Source organism: Biomphalaria glabrata, chromosome 14 (assembly GCF_947242115.1).
Source record: "Biomphalaria glabrata chromosome 14, xgBioGlab47.1, whole genome shotgun sequence".
NCBI classification, from domain to species: domain Eukaryota; kingdom Metazoa; phylum Mollusca; class Gastropoda; family Planorbidae; genus Biomphalaria; species Biomphalaria glabrata.
Genome location: NC_074724.1, coordinates 7094117 through 7115775, shown reverse-complemented (window position 1 = coordinate 7115775; position 21659 = coordinate 7094117). Strand labels below are relative to the sequence as shown.

General features: G+C 34.3%; 1 protein-coding gene across 8 annotated transcripts in view; it reads right to left on the bottom strand.

Annotated features, from left to right (window-relative positions):
* Positions 1-1001: 1001 nt before the first annotated feature.
* Positions 1002-21659, bottom strand: part of LOC129922842 (uncharacterized) — a 70928-nt gene continuing 50270 nt past the window's right edge. For 5 of the 8 annotated variants that reach the window (XM_056010546.1, XM_056010543.1, XM_056010545.1 and 2 more), the window contains exons 6-10: positions 16872-16931; positions 11037-11100; positions 9480-9518; positions 6455-6478; positions 1002-2404 (exon numbers count right to left, since the gene is read on the bottom strand). In XM_056010546.1, the coding sequence (XP_055866521.1) occupies positions 2308-2404; positions 6455-6478; positions 9480-9518; positions 11037-11100; positions 16872-16931 (284 nt within the window). In that variant the 3' untranslated portion in view covers positions 1002-2307. Of the gene's footprint in view, positions 2405-5682; positions 5734-6454; positions 6479-9479; positions 9519-11036; positions 11101-16871; positions 16932-21659 lie in introns of those variants that run through there. The other 3 variants (XM_056010542.1, XM_056010541.1, XM_056010548.1) reach the window with 3 other exon arrangements.

The window sequence follows — 21659 nt, the reverse complement described above, 5'->3', positions numbered from 1 at the left end:
TTTCATTAGACATACCAATTGGTTACACATTAACACATCTCTTTATTGAGTCTATTCCTGGGTCTAGGTCTAAGACTCTTTTTGAACTCTAAGAGGATAAAACTTCTTTTCGCATAGATAGTTTTGTGCTTTAACACATAAACATACTAATTATTGTCCATTCATTTCATATTTTAATCAATTTAACATTCAAATTTGTTTTTCTAAAGCATTTTTAACGTTCGCTGTTCGCTAAAGTTGCGTAGCCGTGTTGAGATAGGCCTATATTCATTCATGAAAAAAGGTCACGCATGCGCAACACATAATGAACTCTATAAAAGCCAATTTTTAACTCTAGATTAGTGTAGATTTACATCTATGTCTACCTCAAGATCTACTTTATACTTTAACACATGAACATACAAATTGAAGTCTATTCATCTCAAATTTTAAGCAAATGTTTTAATTTGAAAAAAAATGGATTGAAGCCTATTAGCTATTTTTATTTGATAGCTTCATTCACACTATTTTTTCATTGACACATTCACTTTACTTATTACATTATTATTTTGTTTAAATGTGACTATATCGATAGTAATGCGCAAATAAAGACCCTCTGGTCGCGGGTAACATAAGTCTAGTAATTAATAAAAAAAAAATACATTTGATTGTCAAGCTATAATCTATTACCCTAACGTCAATAATGTATTTTCATTAAAGACTTCAAAGAAAAAATGGGAGCCTCCATAAAATACTGCCTGGGGCACACTATTTATTAAATCAGGTATAAAAAAATGTGCTTAAAAAGATTAGTCAACAACGAAAACAAAACATAATGAGAGAATAAGTATTACAATGTGTTCTTGTATATAATAACATTTAAGGTACATGATTTTATGAAGGTCTCCCTCCAAACAAAATATAACAACAATAAATCAGATTATTTGATCTCGAAGTGAACACACTCAAAATTGATTAGAACGATTGGTAAGAAAAGATTGACACTGACAAGCATTCCGGAATAAAAATATTGACATATTTAATTACAATAATGTATTAATAACAAAACACAATCTTATAAAAACTACAGCTGTACACACACAATTCTTACAATGGTTTTATTGGTAGCATGAAGCTTAGTTAGTTATATAAGCGGTAACATATTAGTGAACGCCGTTTGAAAGCCTACTGAAGTATCTTACCACGTAGATATAGGCCTACACATGAATTAATTATAAATAAAAATATTAAACAAATCAATATCAAGAAACGGAAAAAAATGTTTGTATATATTTTCCAATGAAAAGAACGCCATATTGCTGGGACTTTGGATTCAATAGTCTTTGATGTCTTTCTCCCTTATTAAAATTCTACAAGATGTTTACAAAATTAGTGTATATTTATATTCTTTATTAACTCTAGCCAAGATAGTACACTACATTCGAACGCTTTGGAGAGTTATTTTCCCCACAAAAAGTCAGTTGAAAATAAAGAGTATAGCATTAATGCTGTCATTCTTAGAAATAGTTTAATTTCACTCTTAGACTTAGACTTAGGTCCTCCCGCGCCGTTCGGCGCATTGGGCGGCAAGCTGTCTCCATAATGATCTGTCACTGGCAATGTCTGGAGCCTCCTCCCATCTGGTGTCCACTGTTCTGAGGTCCTCCATGAAGGTGTGTCGCCAGGTAATACGAGGACGTCCCTGTTTGCGCTTTCCTCGTTTTGGCTTCCAGGTTATCGCAACTCTTGGTGTGCGTAATTCATTCATATATTTCATTCATTCATTAATTTCACTCATAAATGTTTAATTATTTGTGACTAGAATTTTCTAAAGCTCAGAATTTTACACAAAGTGGAATCTTCTAGGTTTCTCATTTAATGTATGAACTATGAATGCCATATAATTGAAAGTAAAAATTTAGCAAATTCATTTATTTTACATTAAAATAGACACTCTAATTCCAATTTTTACTTCTCAAAGTCAACGAAAGGGTTGGGGGAATAGATCAAAAGCGCCCGTTTTAATGGACGATATACGCTGAAAGAATAAATATATACAATTTTAAAATGAACAATCTGTTAGTTACAATCTCATCTGAGAGTCAATAAAAAAGGTTCTTTCTTTTTTTTACATATTTTTTTGTAAGTTTTCTTTTTACTACGTTTCCATTAGTGAGGTAATGGAAAAGTTTTTAAAGAGAAAATATACGAAAAGGGGTCGGTAGATAAATAAGGTTGAAGAATTATTCGCTATAGTACCTCTTCATTCCCCTTTTCGTGCTTTTATTTTTTTGCTAGTTATTTTATTGTCCGCGTAGTCTCCTGATTTCACGTTTTAAGGTTTATCATTGTCGTCTCCTCAGATCTCTCATTCGTTTCTGGAACCCTATTTGTCATTATTCTAAAATCACCCGGATTGCTACATCTGGAAAATAGATAAAACAAAATTCAAAATTAAAACATGCATTTGCGTTCTTCATTAGAACATAGTTTACTTTTGAAATGCATTAACATACCTTTTTACTAACGACTCAGAAGCAGAAATTGTTACAACATTAACTCATGGAAAGAATATAAAAACAACAATAAACAAACAAGGAGATAACCATAATTTCTTAAACAAAAAATAGAAATTTCTATAACGTTCAACCGAGACAATCTATGAGTATTAAAATAACTAATCCTACTCTAAGTTTGAGACAAATATTTAATACATTTTTCTGAATTGAAAAGTTAAAAAAAGGAATACAAATAAATAAACAAATATTCGTCCTTTATGAAGGTAATGATATATAGTGATTACTTTGCTATAAATATGTACTGAATGATAGATCTATAATGAGAATGGTTTAACCCACCAAAGCCCTCCCACCAAATATAATACTAACTACTCTCATGTTAAGATATAATAAGGGTAATAATAATAATAATAATCTTTATTATCCGTACAGAACATTTTAGCTTTTTGACATAGATTCAGCCTTTAAAAACATTAAAAGAAGATAGTCTAGACTAGAATACTGGATTTATTTAAGATATAGTATTGATAATGTGAATTAATTGGTTCTAGAAATGACGGTGTGCAAAATGTTCCTAAACGTTTATTTATTTTTACAAAGTTTACATTAACTCATGTCGTCTATCTGTTTAGTAGAAATAGTATACACCTTTTTTTACCTACATTCCATTTTCGAATGAAGCTGAAACTCTGCAAAGCTAATAATAGTCGATGACAATACATGAATCAATAACTACATTAGTAATAAATTATATCTTAGGTGTAATAAATTGTTTTCAAAAAGAATTAAACCCGATTATTTTTACCAGACAAAACTTTTTTATTTTATTTTTGGCAATTAACTATTGTAATAAAATTTTTTTTTTATCAATCAAGAAAAAGAAAGTGTACATCATAATTAAAGCGATATAAGTTAAATTATATCCCATTTATTTGTAACGACTCTCCTTATCCAGACTCTCTATAAACTCCATCATACAACACAACCAAAAAGAACTTGACAACTCAGGGCTCCAAAAAACGTAACAATTTAATGTCATATAAATCATTAACAATGCAGTACAATTGGAAACACGTAACATTGACTGTAAAATAATCACTATTTACAAAGGTATCGCCGTATCAACTCTTGTACCCGGTGTATCAAACTCCACTGACCTTTCCACTTCGTTCAAGACTTGCACTGGGTTCCACTGTCAAGAACTGACTTCACACACTGGGCTCGATGTGTCGTAATTGATCGCAGATCAAGATCAAGACGTCGTCTCGTACTCACGAGTTGTTTTGGCTCTACTTTGCACCGAACCGTCATAATGCGCCGTAAATAATCAAACCGCTGAACAGAACTGAATTGAATCGAGCAAAGTCGTCTAGTGAAATGTCTTCAAATGAAATGACATCTTTGCTTTTTATATAAGGTCCATGAAGACCAGATGGAACCCAATTGAACATCATTGATCCTATATAGTTTATAACATGACTACATACAACGTACTGGCGTGCGTAAAGCCCAATTTAGATGTTTCTTCGGAGTTGACCGTCGCCACTCGTGACGCTTGACAGCTAGTATAGCGTTGGCCTGGGTCTATTTGTGTTAGCTGACTACACACACACTACTAATACCCTTTCCGCAACAATAAAAGTTAGTTAGGCACAGTGGTTAGTGTATTGGCTTGAGTAGGCATGAGCCCTCGAAATCAAGTTGTACAACTTTTTTTTTAAAACACTGCTCATAATATAAACAGGCCCTGTCCGTCTGTCTGATAAAAATGCGTATCCTCGTTAGTTCTCCCACACTCATATTCGGATACTGCTGCAATTTTACATAATTATTTCTTTTACCTGACCAAAAACAAATAATTTACAAATGGAGTCAATTAACTATTGGGTTATTAAATAAAAGTTCAATAAGCCCACTTTATATGGTACTTTGTACGTCGCAAGTTTCAAGTTAACAACAGATAACCTTAAAGTAAGTCGCTTGCACGGTGGTTAGTGTTTGGCTTTTAAAATCTGTGTATCTTTAGCCCTTGGGTTTGAATTCGGGTCATAAGCTTTTTAAGCGGCCCCCGAAAGAGGAAAAAATAATAGCTATTAGTTTTGCGTCCGTCCCGTTTTGAACTCGTAAACTAGAAAAGGTAGTGATAATCAAACATCATGATATTTTAGACCATTCAAAGTTTTGATGCAACGGCTACTTTTTTCTTCTCTGAAAATGAAATTTAAAAAATCAACTATGCAAGCCATTTTTTTTTTCATAAAAATAAACTATTAATAGTAACAAAGACAGGAAGCTATTTAGTAAGGGAGATGATCATTTACAATATTTTAACACATGTATGCAAACAGTTTTAGGGTCTTTTTTTACTATTTTGTTTTTAAATTGTTTGGCTAAGTCATTTAAGTTCTGTCATACTAACTACTACAATTACAAAAAAATGTTAAAATGTTTACTTATATTTTTAAATAGAACAAATCGATTTAGAATGGATATAAGTAGAACTTAGTTTAAAACTATAATTATTAAGCATTTATTCATATTATCGCGTAAACTGCACTATCCAGCACAAGAAGTAGAGAAATTTTTTTTAACATAATTTATTCTTGTTTTTTTTAGTTGATGCATTTAATAAAAATTGACAATTAACAGAGACATTAGATCAATTAGATCAATCAGCATGATCGAGAGGCTAAAAACAAAAACGCTTAAATTTGGCCTGGCTTGGCTACCTACGTAGGGGGCTCGAGGTTCGACACCTGACTTGAGCAGAGTTGTGTTCAGAGAGCCCGCTGGTCCACAAATGAGATTGGACAACAGTACTCTGAGCATACTATAATCATGAAAGTAGCTCTATATAAAAGCTATAATTTTGTTTAAATTTATTTATATTACATTAGTCAGGCCAAGTTCACATTGAACTATCACCAAGTCCTTGGTTTGCTGGACCGTTAGGGCACCACACAAGATCTGTCAACCTTCTTTCTCCATTCTTTTCTGTCATTTGCCTTTGGAAAAATTTCATTCTGATATTCTTTCTAAAAATATTTAAGCCTGACTTTTACTTGCCCTGGGTGGACCACTTCTGTGGCCGATTTTGATTTTGTGTTTCTACACTAACTGTCTTTGTAACATTGTTATTAATACAATTTAAAAAGCAATAATGCAGACCTTATTATCCACCTACCCTTTTTTAACTGTTCCAGACAAGTGATAGGCTCATAGCGTAAGGACAAAACTAAAGGCATGAAATTACGAGAAACAATAAATAGTTGGTAAAAATATTTGCACTCGCACAGATTTATTATTTTAGTCTGCATCTATTAAAAAATTTAATTGCATGACTAATTCATAATAATTGATACTATTACACTTATTACAAGATTTTTTTAAAAGTATTTTTTATTTTTATTTTTTCACGTATATATAATACATATAAAAAGTTATTACGTAACTTCGCAGATAACCTTTCTTTCTGCCCTTCTACTTCCCCAAAAATATTATAGAGCAATGAGAAAAAGCAAAGCATAAAATTGCGCTAAACAAAGACAACTGGTAAAATATTTCTAACAGATTAACTATTGACTGATACAAAATAATTGACATACACTTAATATAAGCTTTTTTTTTTAAACTCTATACAATTCACTCCTTCATAATGGGCGGGCGCTGATAACGAATACTGCTCTAAAGATTTTCCTATGAATTTTACAGTTAATATATATTGCTGAGAAAAAAAAATTACTAGTTCGTTTGAACGTTTATTTTTTTAATTCAATTAGAAGTGTCAATGTAAAGTATTTCCAATCACTGTAATTCTCTAAAGTATCTAAACAACAAACTATCGACTTACTAGAAATGCCTTCACTCCATCCTTCAATTTATCTTTTTTTAAATACATACGTTGACAACATGCATACACATAGTTATTAGTATTGCTATAAGAGGACAATACTTACCGTTCTTTACATGCATTATATTTTCTGTGAATACAAATTGTGTTTATTATATTAAAATAACAAAACTTTCATAATTTCCTATTATTGTTAACTAAATTACCTTCACATTTTTAGAGATCTAGATGTAGCTAGATCGAAATCTAGTTTGTATGACAAATGACATTGGAAATATTAATTTTCATTAGTTATAGGGAAGGCTTGCCTATGTCTGCTAATTCATTTCACGCTAGCTCATTACCTAAAGTAGGTGTTTTCATGTTGCTAATTTATCTAATTTTTTAATAAGATACTTTTTTTTTTTAGTTTCTCTTTAGTACATGTAACACGTTATTAATTTTGATATTATGGATTATATTAATAATTATTATTTAAAAAATATGTGTACGCTAAATAAATGTATGGAAATGCTGTGGCTAAAGCTTTTGGAACCGGAATTCCCGTGTTCGAATCTTGGTGAAGACTCTATGTGGACCACTTCTTGGGCCAATTTTGAGTTTGTGTTTCCACACAAACTTTCTTTGTAATCTTGTACGTAGTTATATTAATATTAAAGTATACAGTGCGCTCTATCATGGACATACGGTGGCAAGACCGCCACTAGTGGATTTGGAGTGGGTGGGGGCGATTTTTTCCAAACCCTAACCCTAATGCCCAGTAAACGCTAACCCTATGCATAAACGTGCGTACATGAGAATAAGAAAGCAGCATTTCTAAACCTTCAGCGAAAAACAAAACAACGGGCAGCGCTACAGGGTTCCCTAGCGTTTTCTTGCTTTTTTCTCACAGCATAAACGCATTATCCTGACATCTACAGCTCATTATTCATCAATGGAGTTCGGGGCGAAGTCCGACGCCAAAAGCGTTTTCTCGCATTCTTCACTGTAGAAACGCGTTCTTCTGACAACTACAGCTCATTATTCGTCAGTGGGGTTCCGACGCCAAAAACGTTTTCTTGCATACTTCACAGAAGAAACGCATTCTAGTGACCTAAAGCTCATTATTCTTACTATTAAAAAAGGACCTTTTGAACAATGTTGTACTTGAAAATAAAACCGATTTGTTCCTTGAAAAGATAAGATTTTGGCTTTGAGGATCGCCGCCGAAAAAAAATTATTCGATATATAATATTCAATAAAATTGAAGTATAAATTGTGAGTTATAGTCCCAAATTTATTTAACTAGAAAAATATCAGATTGAGTAAAGGTTGGGAAGAGGCGACTATGAAAATATTATTTGAGTTTAGAACTCATCTCAATCATGACTTTTATACTGAAAAATTTCGTTTGAATTCTAACTTTCTTAAAATAATTATGATAATTTCATGTGAAATTACATAAACTCTGTCTGGAAATGGGAGGGGCGTAGAGTGAAAACGATTAATCCTCGCTCCTTTAATAATTTCTGCTAAAGATTGCATTTGGCATTAAAGAATAGGGGTGGGACGACTCGATATAAGAATTTAATTTATAGTATATATAAATTATATTAGTGACAGATTTTTTTTAAATGTCGTAATCTCTTAATTATCATACAAAAGAAAAAAGTATTGGTTTGTCCAATGGGGGAAATGCGATTCCATGTATCACCCCTCCCACCTGGTACAACCCTTTTTCATTTAAATTTATTAATGATACAATTTGAGATAAAAGTGTGGTACGATATAATATACAATAGGTTCACATATCAATACGTAGTTTATATTATATTTATATTTCAGCTAACTTTGTTCACAAACTATGATTCTCCATAAAAATAGGAGCGCCCCCCCCCCACTCAGAGGGCTAGAGTGGGGAGGGCAGTACATGCAACCCCAACCCCACCGAATCGGCCAAGATACCAGAATGGGATTGACATAATATAAAATTTATATATTAATGGAATTAATTTTGTTCACAAACTATTATTTCTCCATAAAAGTAGGACCGCCCCCCCCCCACTCAAAGGGTTTAGGTGGGAAGGGCAGTAGAGGTATTCGCTCCTTCCCCCATCATCGGCAAACAGGGAACGACATAATATAAAGATCGGTTAAAATATCAATAACAAGTTTTAATCAAATAGATATTTAATTGATTCTGTTAGCAAGCTGTGATTTTTAAAAATAAATTGGACCGACCCCCATCCCACCCGAAAGTGTATGGGGGGCGGGATTGATGACATCGCCCCCTCCCGACCCCAACAAATCGGCCAACATACATGAGGGGGGCGAAATAATCTAAAAAAAGTTTGAAATATAAATAATTAGTATATATCATTAACATAAAAATTCGTATACAAATTGTGTGAATTCTATACTAAAATTATTCCGCCACCCCTGGATCAGCCAGTGAAGACCGCACTACAAACAGTGATGTCCTTGCGAAAGCCGGTATGGAAATATATAGGGACTTCTTATAGTGCGACAGTAGCGCTGGGCAGGGCACGTATCCCGTATGGGAGACGAAAGTATGCCAAAGGCAGTCCTTTTTGGTGAGCTAAAAGGTGGTCGACGTAACAGAGACGCCCAACGGAAACGCTTCAAAGACCTGCTAAGGAGTCAACTTTCCTTAGCTGTCATAGAAAAGAGCACCTGGTTGCATGCGGCCTCAGAACGAGACAGGTGGAGGTCACTCACGAAGGCCGCGAGATACACATTTGAGACCAAAAGAAAATCTGCTGCCGATGACAAACGCAGACGGCGTAAAGGAAATCTAAATCGACCACCTGAGGACAATGATTATGCTTGCCCTGAGAGTGGCAAAATATGTAGGTCACAGCTGGGGATGCGCAGTCACAGGAAATACTGTTTTCCTCACTAATCTTCGGAATCGAGGACAAGTCTTCCTCTTATTATTATTATTAGTTCTCAAATTAATTAAATTTGTCAATATATCATGCAACCAATTCCTGTAGTTCTCTAAACAACACACTACAGACACACTAGAAATGCCTTCGCTCCATCCTTCAATTTATCTTTTTTTAAATACATTTATTAACACCATGTATACATATAGTTATCAGTATTGCTATAAAGAGGACAATACTTACTCTCTACTACAAAACATATACGTGAAAACAATAATTGCGCTGAGGAATAAAAACAAATAGTCTATATTATTAAAATTAATAATACATTCAATTTTTATTTAATACGTTTATGCAACACCTCAAAGTTGGTGAACACTTTAACATTGAACTAAGGCAGTGAATTGATAGCAGTCAATAACAGCAGTCTGTAGGGGGCAGTCGTATAATGTAGTCAATTTACAAAGATATTGTAAGCAGTTCCAATAGAATTATTTTAAAACAGTTAAGATTTGTACTAATTATCAAGTTTAATTCGTTAAATGATTATTACTGATTATTCTTAGATTGCGTATTATATTTCCTATGTGGTGTTATTATTGTATATATTAAACATATTATATTAATTGTGTCTGCTATATCAAGAGTTATTTCCTTATTTACGAGAGAGGTATGAACTAACAAGAATGCATCCTGATAATACCTACTTATAATATTATAAACTCAATACCACCCAATGCGCATTTAAAATAACCTGTATACATTTACTGGTGACATTGAATAAAATTAGAGTAATTTTTTTTTTTTTTACTTTTTAGGGAGTCTATAGTTTAAAGAAAAATATTGTTTGTTAAATACAAACTTTTATAGTCCTTTTATTATTTTTACATTTTATTTATTTTATTTTCTGTAAACAAAACATAAATATACCTAATATTCTGTTGCTGTTTTTTTTTAAATCTACACGAGTAAATTAAATAATAAACCACAAAACATTAATGTTAAAAATGTTGACAGCAACTAAAAATGACGCTAATGCAGTAATACTACCAGTATTTGTTTAGCTCTTCCATTGTGTCAAATACTTAAATACAAACAAACTCAAATGGAGGTAAAACTGAACGAAACCGATAACACCGGCGAATCAATCAATAGAGGTAGTCGACTCAGGTGTTGAACAACAAAACAAGTTTAATACCAATTAAGGGAACTGTCGAATGTCATCTACTTCTAGCTGTCGATAAAATCCTTATTTCAACGTCGGTAAGAAAAGCGCCTTGTTTATATTGACCCTAGAGAGTTTTTACTTTTTAAAATCTATCACAATTTCGTCACTAAGTTCCTCTATTCCTGAAAAAAATAACTAATTCCTAATCGTGAAATAACATTATTATAAAAATGATATAATATAAATAGATGTTTATAGAGTAAATATTTGTTATTTTTAAAAATATTTGCATTTTAATTTTTTGAAAAACTTAACAGGATTTTAACATTTTACTTTATAAAATATCATTGTATGCTTTCCATTGTAAAACGTATGGCGAATCCATGAGTTATTCTTCAAAAAGAGTAATTCTCAAATTATAACGTTTCGAGTAGTTTTAGTCTCTTTGAGGCTATGGTACATACGATTGTACAGAGAATCATCCCGTCTATCACTTCTTACATTTAGATACCCCATCCATTGTAGGAAAACGTATTTAATAATGTCAATAAATTTGCTAAAGTAAACGAGCGTCGACATGTATTAAACAAAGAGGACACAATTTAACAAACCTGGCAGTTAGCTTAACTTACAATAAAAGTACACCAATCGCAATCATGGGTGCCCAGATAATCGTAGAATTTCCGTTTTTATCATCTGTGAAAGTAAATAAAATTATTTTTGGTTATTATGGTATCTCAAATGATAAAAGGATTTTCTTGTCATGTAGATTATCAATATCAAAGTCATTATTTGTATTTTCTTAAAATCTGTTTTGCAATTAATAGATACTCAAATTACCAGCCAGACTGCAACAGGATTGTATTACTGGCTACAGCTTGATAGCCAAACAATACTAGAAAAAACAACAATTAATTTTTCAAAAATATCTTTCGTGAATTCTTACAATGTAAATGATTTTTTTTTAATCTATTAAATCTATTAATATTATTCTACATACATTTCCGTAAGACCAAAATGTATAACATTTTTTATTGAGCCATTGGTTGCGACATTGAATCAAAGGTAGGTGTCTAAATCACGTAAGACATTAAGCTTTCCATGTACTGAAATTTAGCATTGTAGAAGGGGAAATAAATTGTCTATGACAGTTCAAAGTGTGAATACAGTTTTTTGACGCACCATGTATATCATGGGCGTAGCCAGGGGGGGGGGGTTTCAAACCCCCCTGAAATGAAATCCCCCCCCCGAAGGGGGAGATCAGAATTTAGTTAATGATTTTTTGCTTTGATTTTGTTTATTTTAGGTGAGATTTTAATACTAAACCATCACTTGCCCCAGCACAACCAAAGGGGTTTTGAGTTTAAAACCCCCTACAAGGGGGGTTCGAGTTTCAAAACCCCTACCAGGGGGGGTTCGAGTTTAAAACCCCTACCAGGGGTTTTTGCAGTTAACTCCCCCTCTTCTATAAAACAAAACAAAAAAAATGCAAACGAAAATCCCCTAATTCCAAGAGCACAGTTAAGGAAGATTTTGATTTTAAAACCCCTCTCTAAAATTTACGATAAACACCCTCTTTAATATAAAAAAAAGCTAATTACGCACTAAAAATGTTATGAGCGTAGCTAAATGGGTTTTGACTCAGTTTTGAGTTTAAACCCCACTTCAGCGGGGTTTGAAGGTAAAAAATACCTCTTTAATCATAAAAACAAAGCAAATTATACACTCAAAATGTTATGAGTGTCATTGGTTAATATGCATGACTAAATGCATGACGCGTAGGACGTAATCATCTTCTTTTTTGAAGTAACGTCTGTATTATATAAGATAAGAAGATAAAGAGATTTTGAGTTTAAACTCTCCTTCAGTGGATTTTGAAGCTAAAATGTACCTTTTCAATATAAATAAAAGCAAATTACTCACTCTAAAATCTATGAGCGTAGCTAAAGGGGTTTTGAATTAAAACTCCCCGCCAGGGGAGATTGAGGCTAAAAAGTACATCTTCAGTGTAAGAAAAAAAGCAAATTACGCACTCAAAATGCTATGAGCATCGCCAAAAGGGGTTTTGAGTTTAAACCCCTATTCCGAGGAGTTTGATGCTTAAAATACCTCTGCAATATAAAAACAAAAAGCAAATTACACACTAAAACTATTTGAGCGTAGCCAATCCAATCGGGGGTTTTGAGTTTAAACCCCTCTTCTAAAGATGATTTTTTTAACTGTTTAAAACCCCTCCAGATGGTTTTGAGTTTAAGATTCCCCTACAGAGCATTTTGAGGGGGAAAACCCCCAACTGATGATTTTGACGATAAAACTTCTCTTTTCGATATAAAATCTAAAGCAAACTACAGTCACTTAATTCCAAGAGCGTATTCAAGAGAGGTAACACATTTTTACCAGTTGCAAGGCTCCGTTAAATAACTGCAGTGAATAGTCATCTGCCGAAATTGAAAAACACTAAAGGTGGCTCAACAAAGATGGCTAAGACAGATTTAAGGAGTCAGTTATAGAGATCGGGTCTAAATCAAGGAAATCCTATGCCGAACTGGGAGTCGACCCCTTAGTAAGATTGTGAGAGAAACACGCATGAGGTTTGCGGGACATGTTCTCCGACAAAATGAATTACGCATAAGAAGAATTGCAATGATATCCTAGTACAACTTGACGACACTCATTCATGGAGGTCCTGATGGCAGGCGGGAACAGGCTTCAGACATTACCAGTGACAGATTGTTATGGAAACAGCTTGACGGCAATGCGCCGAATGGCGCGGGAGGGTTTAAGTCAGTAAGATTAGCACATTAGGTTTTTGAAATAGCACTTTTTAATAGCAGGAAAATGCACTGTAGATACCTCAGAATATGCATTTTGTTGGCTTTTAATATCAGAAATAGTGCTTGGCGGTGGGGTTTCGCCCCGAGCTGGGGGAGCGCTAGGACCCCCTTGCTAGTAATGGCGGGGAATCTACAATTTTTCCACTAACTCATGGAAGAACCTATTCTAGGGCACAATAAACGTCTTTTGAAAGAATGAAGGGTCAGAATATAACAAAGATTTTGTACACACACACACACACATAAATACATATTGTTATAAACCTGGTGGTGGCACAGATGGGGGTAGTGGTGTGTGTGTAGTCAGCCGACGCAAATCGCCCCAGGCCAGCGCTAGACGAGCGGTCAACCGTGACGAGTTACGACGATCGGCCGAGACGAGTGTCAACAAGAGAGTTCGGGAAGGATCGCCGACGTGAACAGAGCTCAGGGGCGTCACGAGAGTTGTAGTCATCTGACCACCTAGAAACGTCGAGCGGCGTTCTGTCCGGTTCGAGAAGGCCAGAAGGGACCCTATATAAGAGCGGAGGTGACGCAGTCAAGACGGTTCAGAAAGCGGGTTCACGACAGGAGTTCAGAACACGGTCGACTACAGCACAGTTCAACGGTGTGGTTCTGTACGGAGCATTACGACGGTTCAGTGCGGAGTACTGTCAAGTACAGTTGAGACGAACGGCGTCTTGATCTTGGTCTGTGATCGAGTCCGACACAACGAGCCCAAGTGTGTGAAGTCAGTCCCGAACTGTTGAACCCAGTGCAAGCCCGGAACGAGAAGGAGAGGCCAGTGCAAGAGTTGATACGGCGGAACGGTGTTATCGGAGAGATATTTGTACAGTGTACGTGTTGCCAATTGCACAGTATTGGCTGTTATTTATTCAACTATTAAACCTTTACGTTACTTTGGAGCCCTGAGTTGTCAAGTTCTTTAAGTTGGTGGTGTATGGTGCAGTTTGCAGAGAGCCTGGATAGTGAGATTCGTAACAATATAAAAAAAAATTTCGCGGGGGGGGGGGGGGAGAAAAAAATCCACCCCCCAAACCCCCTCCCCGAAAAAACATCCTGGCTACGTCCATGATGTATATATATATATATATACTAGTCGACCGGCGGCGTTAGTTCCGCATTTTTATAGGACCCGCACTTGCATAGGGCCCGCTCTAATTCAAGGTGTAGAAATTATTAAATTAAATCATTTTATATCTTAAAAGAGATTTCCCGCGCTCTCCTGTCGATTTACCAGGGGCACTTTCTTAGGACCCGCACTTTCATAGACCCGCGATTTCATAAGACCCGCACTTTCATAGGTGCATAAATTAATTAATTAAACAATGTTATAACTTAAAACAGATTTCCCGCGCCCTCCTTGGATTTACCAGGAGCTCAAGGAAATCTCCCGAAATCGCAAAATATAAGAAACAAGTTCTTAAAATATACGGAAATATTTACACGAAAATTTTATTTTGGGTGTCATTCAATATGGAAAATATGGTGACAAAGAAATAGAAAGTAAATAGATGCACGACTGAAAGATCAAAATTCATGTATTTGTAATGTAATGATAAGGAGAAATATCTATTTGAAAAGAGAATTTTAAGCTGTTCCATGAGCATTAAACTTTGTCAATGCATATCATATATTTTTTTTAGGAGATTTTCATTATATAACATAAGGAACAATTACTTATGCTTATGAACGAAAATAGTTTTTCTGCAGAGTGGGGAATTGTTGAATTGTTTAAAAATAAAATACTGTAAAGACGGGTTTACCCGATTTGTTACAAAGTTTCGTTTTTTTTTTATAAAAATTATAATAGTAGTGTCCACGTAACTCTAACGGACACATGACATTAATTGGGGAAGTTAAAGCGGGGGGTCATTGTGCTGGGCACATGGCACCTTCGTTAACTCTCGGTCATAGAAAGCAGATCACATTTACATCATCTGCTTTCTAGATTACAAGTTATAAAAGAAATTCCTTACATGCGTCAGGTAGTGATTATTTAATTAGTAATTATTAATTTTTCTAGGTATCAGAAATGAAATTTGGGTTGCAATGTGCGTGTGTTTACTAAGTAAATTATATTTTCTTAGTGCTTGATAAATATATCAGTCCTAAGGTACAGCCTAAAAGACACACCATAAAATGAATACAATTACATAAAGCATGATGTGAAAAATTACTAACACAGTTCTTTTTATAAAAAAAAGCTTAATTAGTATTTCAAACAAAATAACCACCTTATAACGTGGTGTATAAAAAATATTGACCTCAGCAATATTTCATTTCAAGGCAAAGATTCTGCAAGAGGATCAGTTCACTTCATATAAATGTTCAAGGTAACACAAGTATCTTCTAGCCAAGACTTATGTTCATCAACGATGAGGATAATCAAAATTTAGAGTAGCATCAAAACTTACAACATCACAATGTAACACCAAGACTAAACACTGAAATTAGAAATCTGGAATCTGAAACTTGAAACCCATAAACAGGAGTCAAACAGTACTTTAAAAATATGACCAAGGCAAACGCTAAGGCTGTCCAGTAACGTAAAGCACAAGGACACATTCAGGAACCAAAAGATCCGGGTACGCTATTTTGCCTCAACGTGGCACTCAGGAGAAAACGATCATTTGAGGAAGTGATTAGACTAAAGAATAGCAAAACAAAACTCCCGTGGGAGTGTCCAGGGAAAGACGAGAGCTTTCCCATTGCTCGGAGCGGAGTTGAAAGAGAGCTCCCACGTCCCTGTCAATAATCCATGCGCCGTTCCTCAAGGGACAATTATACTAACGGCGAGTCCTGCACAGTTAGCTTGGTATAATATAGAAAATGGCGGAGGTTTCCGGTGTACTCGGCCTTTGGCCATGCATTCTAGTCCATGCGTCCGGAGTGCTAGATGTATCGGAAATAGCAATGCTTTATATAAGCATTGACTTGAAACTCTTCCAGACATAACAGTTGTTCAAACAGGCTTACAAGCCTAGAGCTCAAAGAGTCTTCGGCTCAGCTCTTTTGACTATCAAACGGAACCAAAAGATACAGTTTTCTTCTGTAAAGCAATATGGAGTGAATTGTTCAAACGTACAACAAGTGAAAAATGACGTCATTTGAAAAATCACGACGAATCACAATGAGAGAAAAAAAATACTGCACAAAAATAAATTAGCACAAATGACGTCATGGCCTATTGAAGAAAGCGGCGCTATTAGATTGTGAAATTTTTTATTACAAAGCTAACTAGCTGCGACAACATATACGCCAAACTGATAATCCCAAACAGACCGGTGTTCCACTGCATAACTTTAGTGACAAAATAAAGATAAATTATTTTTGACATAACCAAACTACAGAATTCATGTTACCGGCAATATATATAACATATTCTTTAAACAATATCCATAGTTGTAAATCCATATGATTTGTACATTAACATTTATTCTAGCTAATAGTTTTCAATTGGTACAAATATGCATAAATGTGCTTTGTATGTTCTACACCTAGATCCAATGCAGAAAAATACTTAAATTATTTTAATATAGGTAGGTTCCTCAACACTTTTTACCATTCTAAAGACGTTTTTTTTTACGTTTTGCAAGCATTATTTAGATAAAACGATAAAAGCATTTTTACCTTTTGATGTTGTTTTTGTAGAACTTTCAGGTATTATAGATGCTGTTTGCTTCAGATCATCTTCAAAAAATATGTTTTCTTTTAGAAAATGTGTTTATCAAAGTTATGGGTAGAGTCCAAAAAACTTACTAAATGACTTAAGGGTTTTAGTGTTTTTGAAAATGTCAGATTTGTTGAATAGAATAAAAAAACAAACACTAAGGTAGTGTACCTGTTTATGGTGTTGTTGTTTTTGTGTGAATTCTAATAAGTAAATTAATGAGGCAAAGGAATAGTTATAACATTTACTTACATTGTGTGTAGTAATTTACTTAAAGAAACATACATTAGAAACAAAACTATCTGTAATAAACTTTGCTTAAAAACGTTTACATTTTTTAAATATGTGTAATATTATGTTTCTTTCTACAATTTTAATGTCTATTACTGATGATTATTGTTTCCTACAATACAAAGTGTCAGTTTTGACAAAGTTTAGTCCTTGAATATGTGATATTTTTAAAGTTTGTACGGTAAAGTCCTCGTATTTAGTGTCTTCAGAATGTTCAAATATTTTTTTTATTAAATAAGAAAGCATCACAATTTTTTTCATTGTCTTGCTCGCAATAAATCTTTAAAATAATATCTAAATATATAATTTTCTTCTTAGCTCAACCGTTCCTGACACCACCAAGACGTCACGGAAAATCACTTTTATTTCTGCAAGTCGGACTAGAGTTACCCCGAGGTGAAAGAGAGCACGGCTCTCTTACTCTTTATCTATCTATCTATCTATCTATCTATCTATCTATCTATCTATCTATCCATCTATCTATCTATCTATCTATCTATCTATCTATCTATCTATCTATCTATCTATCTATCTATCTATCTATCTATCTATCTATCTATCTATCAATATGTAGGTTATGAAAAGATCACTCTTTTATTTTTCTAAGTCGAACTAAAGTTACCCCTAGTTACTTTATCGGCGAAAAGAAAAGAGGGCAGGGGAGAACAAAAAGTATACGACAGTTACTAAATAGCATGGCCGAACTTAACCATTGTGAGACCCAATGCGAAATTTATCTCGCCGGGCCCAATTTGGGTAGGGATACGGATATTAGTGAAAATTAAGAGTTTGTATAATAAATAAATTCGTCTTTGCATTTTTTTATTCTTCATTACGTACAGAATTACTTTACGAGCCTTGCGTGTAGCGAAGCAATACAGTATATCATAAAAATTATTTTCCCTACGCTCAATAGCAGGAATTACCTAATTTTTTAATCTATCTTCGAGAATTGTTGATCTCAAGTAATTCTACATTAGTGTGAGGCGCGAGAAGCTTTTTTCACCTTATTCCTTGTATAATGCCTTTTTTTTATTTTATCGCACGTAAAATTGACAAACACATTGTGCCAATATAACATCTAAATCAGTTGCACAGAGGAATTATAAACTCTATTCTAATAGATCATCAAGACATATAAAAGTAAATATTTCCTCACGAACCTGTACTTCATAATGAACCTAGTTTATCAACCTGTCATTTTGGACTTAATATCTATTGATTGTATAAATCAGGTCAACGCTTCAATTTGTATTTGTTGGCATCTTTAGATTCGGTACCATATTGTCTAACATTAGCATCTAGACAACCATACAATCTATTGATTGAAACATCTGTGTGTGCGAAAAGAGATGACCTAAAATTTGTGTGTTTAAAAAAAGAACAACTCCTGATGAACAGCAACTAACGTGTCTGTATATGCCGAATCTGATGTTATTCAAGTCGACGATCAGCTAGTTGTACGACTCACCTATATATTTGTTTACTGTCCTTGTACAACAGCATATTGTGGTTCATTCAAGTATTAAATACCACTATATTATACCAAGCTATTATCTAACTGCATTTATTTGACAAAATTTGTCTTTTCAATATCTCAGAAATTATCTGCTCTTCTTCTGTTAATCATCTAGGTTAAAAAGCCTATTTTATTTTAATCAATTCAGCAACTCTGGATTACTTAAGCCTATTTGATAACAATTATATCATTACTGCAAATTACCTGGTTGGACTAGTATTATGTGTAAAGTTCAAGGTGGATAATTAAATGAATTCAATTGGATTATTGCTGGCGTAGACGTAGCAAGGATTTTTTTCGGGAACGAATTTCTCCCCCCCCCCCCCAGTGCCCTCTAATGGGTTCTTCCTGGATTTAGTGGGAAAATTGGAGACGCCACGCCTTTCCGGTATTAAAAGCAAGCAAAATGCATATTCTGAGGTATCTACAGTGCATTATCCTGCGATTAAAAAGTTTTATTTCAAAAACCTAATGTGCTATTCTTATTGAATTTGATCCTCTTGCGCCGTTCGGCTTATTGGGCGGCAAGCTGTTTCCACAAAAATGTATCACTTGCAATGTCTGAAGACTCTTCACTCCTGCTTTAAGGACCTTCATAAGAGTTTGGTGCCAAGTTGTACTAGGATATCATCGAAACTCTTATTATGAATATATCATTTTGTTGGAGAACATGTCCCCCAAACCTCATGCGACGCTCTGTCACTACCTTACTAATGGGTCGACTCCCAGTTCGGAATAAGATTTCCTTGATTGAGATCCGATCTCTATAAATGACTCCTAAAATCTGTCTTAGCCATCTTTGTCGGGAAACATTTAGTGTTTTTTTTCTTTTAATTTCGGCAGATGACAATTCACTACACTTTATTAATGGAGCCAAGCCACTGGTAGAAATGTGTAACCTCTCTTAGCTACTCTTTTGGAATTAAGTGACTGTAGGTTTGCTTTCGATTTTATATCGAAAAGGAAAGTTTTATCGTCAAAATCATATGTTGGGGGTTTTAAATTCCATTTAGCTACGGTCATAGAATTTGGTGGCTGTAGTTTGCTTTAGAATAATATTGAATAAAGAGATTTTCAACCTCAAAAATTTTGTAAGGGGATTTCAAACTCAAAACCATTTGGAGATGTTTTAAACTTAAAAAAAAAAAAAAAACATCCCACCATTGGCTTGGCTATGCTCAAAGAATTTTAGTGTTTAATTTGCTATTTTTTTATATTAATGAGGTATTTTTTTTTAGTGTCGAACCCCTATGAAGGGGGTTAAAACTCAAAACCCCCTTTGGCTACTTTGATAGCATTTTGATAGTGTAAAGTTCTTTTTTTTTCACATTGGAGTGGTATTTTGTCAGTTGAAACCCTGCTGAAAACTCCAAACCCTTTTTGCTACACTCATAGATTTAAAAGTGTTTAATTTGCTTTCTTTTATATTGAAGACAAATGGTGTGGTTTTAACTCATAACCCCCTTTGGCTACCCTCATAGCAATTTGAGAGTATAATTTGTTTTGTTTTTTTATATTGAAAAGGTATTTTTAGCTTCAAACACCACTGAAAAGGGGGGGGGGGTTTGCATTCAAAAGCATTTTTGAATGCATATTTTTTTTTATATTGAATAGAGGAGGTTTTTTTTTTTAGCTTTAAACTCTGCAGAAGAGGGGTTTAGATTGAAAACCCCTGTGGCTACGCTCATATAATTATGAGTGTGTAGTTTGCTTTTTTATTTTGAAGATTGGGTTTTATCGTAAATTTTGAAGGGGGTTAAAATCAAATTATCAAAAATTAAAATCTTCGTTAGCTCTGTTCTTTGAATCTGGGGATTGCCGTTTGTTTTGTTTTATATGGTTGTGGCTGTGCTGAGGTAAGTGATGGTTTGGTGTTAAAATCTCACCTAAAACAAACAAAATCAAATCAAAATTCAGTCTCTAAATTCCGAAACGGGGTGTATCGGATAGTAGCTACGGCTCCGGCTCCGGCCGAATATTCGGTCTTTTTTCATTATTCGGCAATATTTAGCTCCTGTTGAATATCACCGCCTGAAAGTTGGCCGAATAGTAAAAAGTAAACCTTGTACCTATTTAATACGCATAAAGTGGACCACGTTCCATTTACGTCTGTTTTAGAATGTTTAAATTGTTATATTTAAAACACAATAATGTGCTTAAAAATAGAGCCTATATAAACATGCACCAAACATCTTTTATTATAAAGACAAGGTATGTTAATATAAATAGAAATGAAACTTTACATTATAAATGCGCATTACGTACTGAGAAGCAATGGTAGGTACAATTTCTTCTTTTGTCTTGACTTTTTCGTCGGTTAGTTAACATGTTAACATGTCAAGTTCCTTATGTCCATGTAGTGCGGAATCTTGGAATTTTTTGACCCACACATAAGTAAGCTCTGTAAAGGTCTTTACCTGCAGTTGCGCAGATTAGGCCAGATCCGACCATATTTAACAACGGAGTCAACAAAAACGCTAGCTGTGACATTCATACTCTCCCGCCTTGACTACTGCAATGCCGTGCTAGCAGGTATAGCTGATGACAAAATAGCCAAGCAGCAACGTAAACAGAACAACGCTGCTCGAATAGTCCTTAAAAAAAACTTAAAGATTCTGCTACTACGCTCTTGCGCACGCTTCATTGGATTTCCGTGAAAGCGAGAATCGATTACAAGGTCGCCACACTTTGTCATCAGTGTATATATAACAACGAGATGCCATTGTACCTTAGCGAACTGATTACTCCATATGTCCCCCAGAGAGCCCTGCGTTCAATGGACTCAACGCTTTTAGTAGTGCAACGTTTCTCCCTCAAAAGCAACGGTCTGCGGGCTTTTTCAGTTCACAGACCAAAAGTTTGGAACTCACTCCACATTGATCTCAGACAGACAACATGCTACATCATGAAGATCTATTTGTTTAAAACGTTTTAAGAT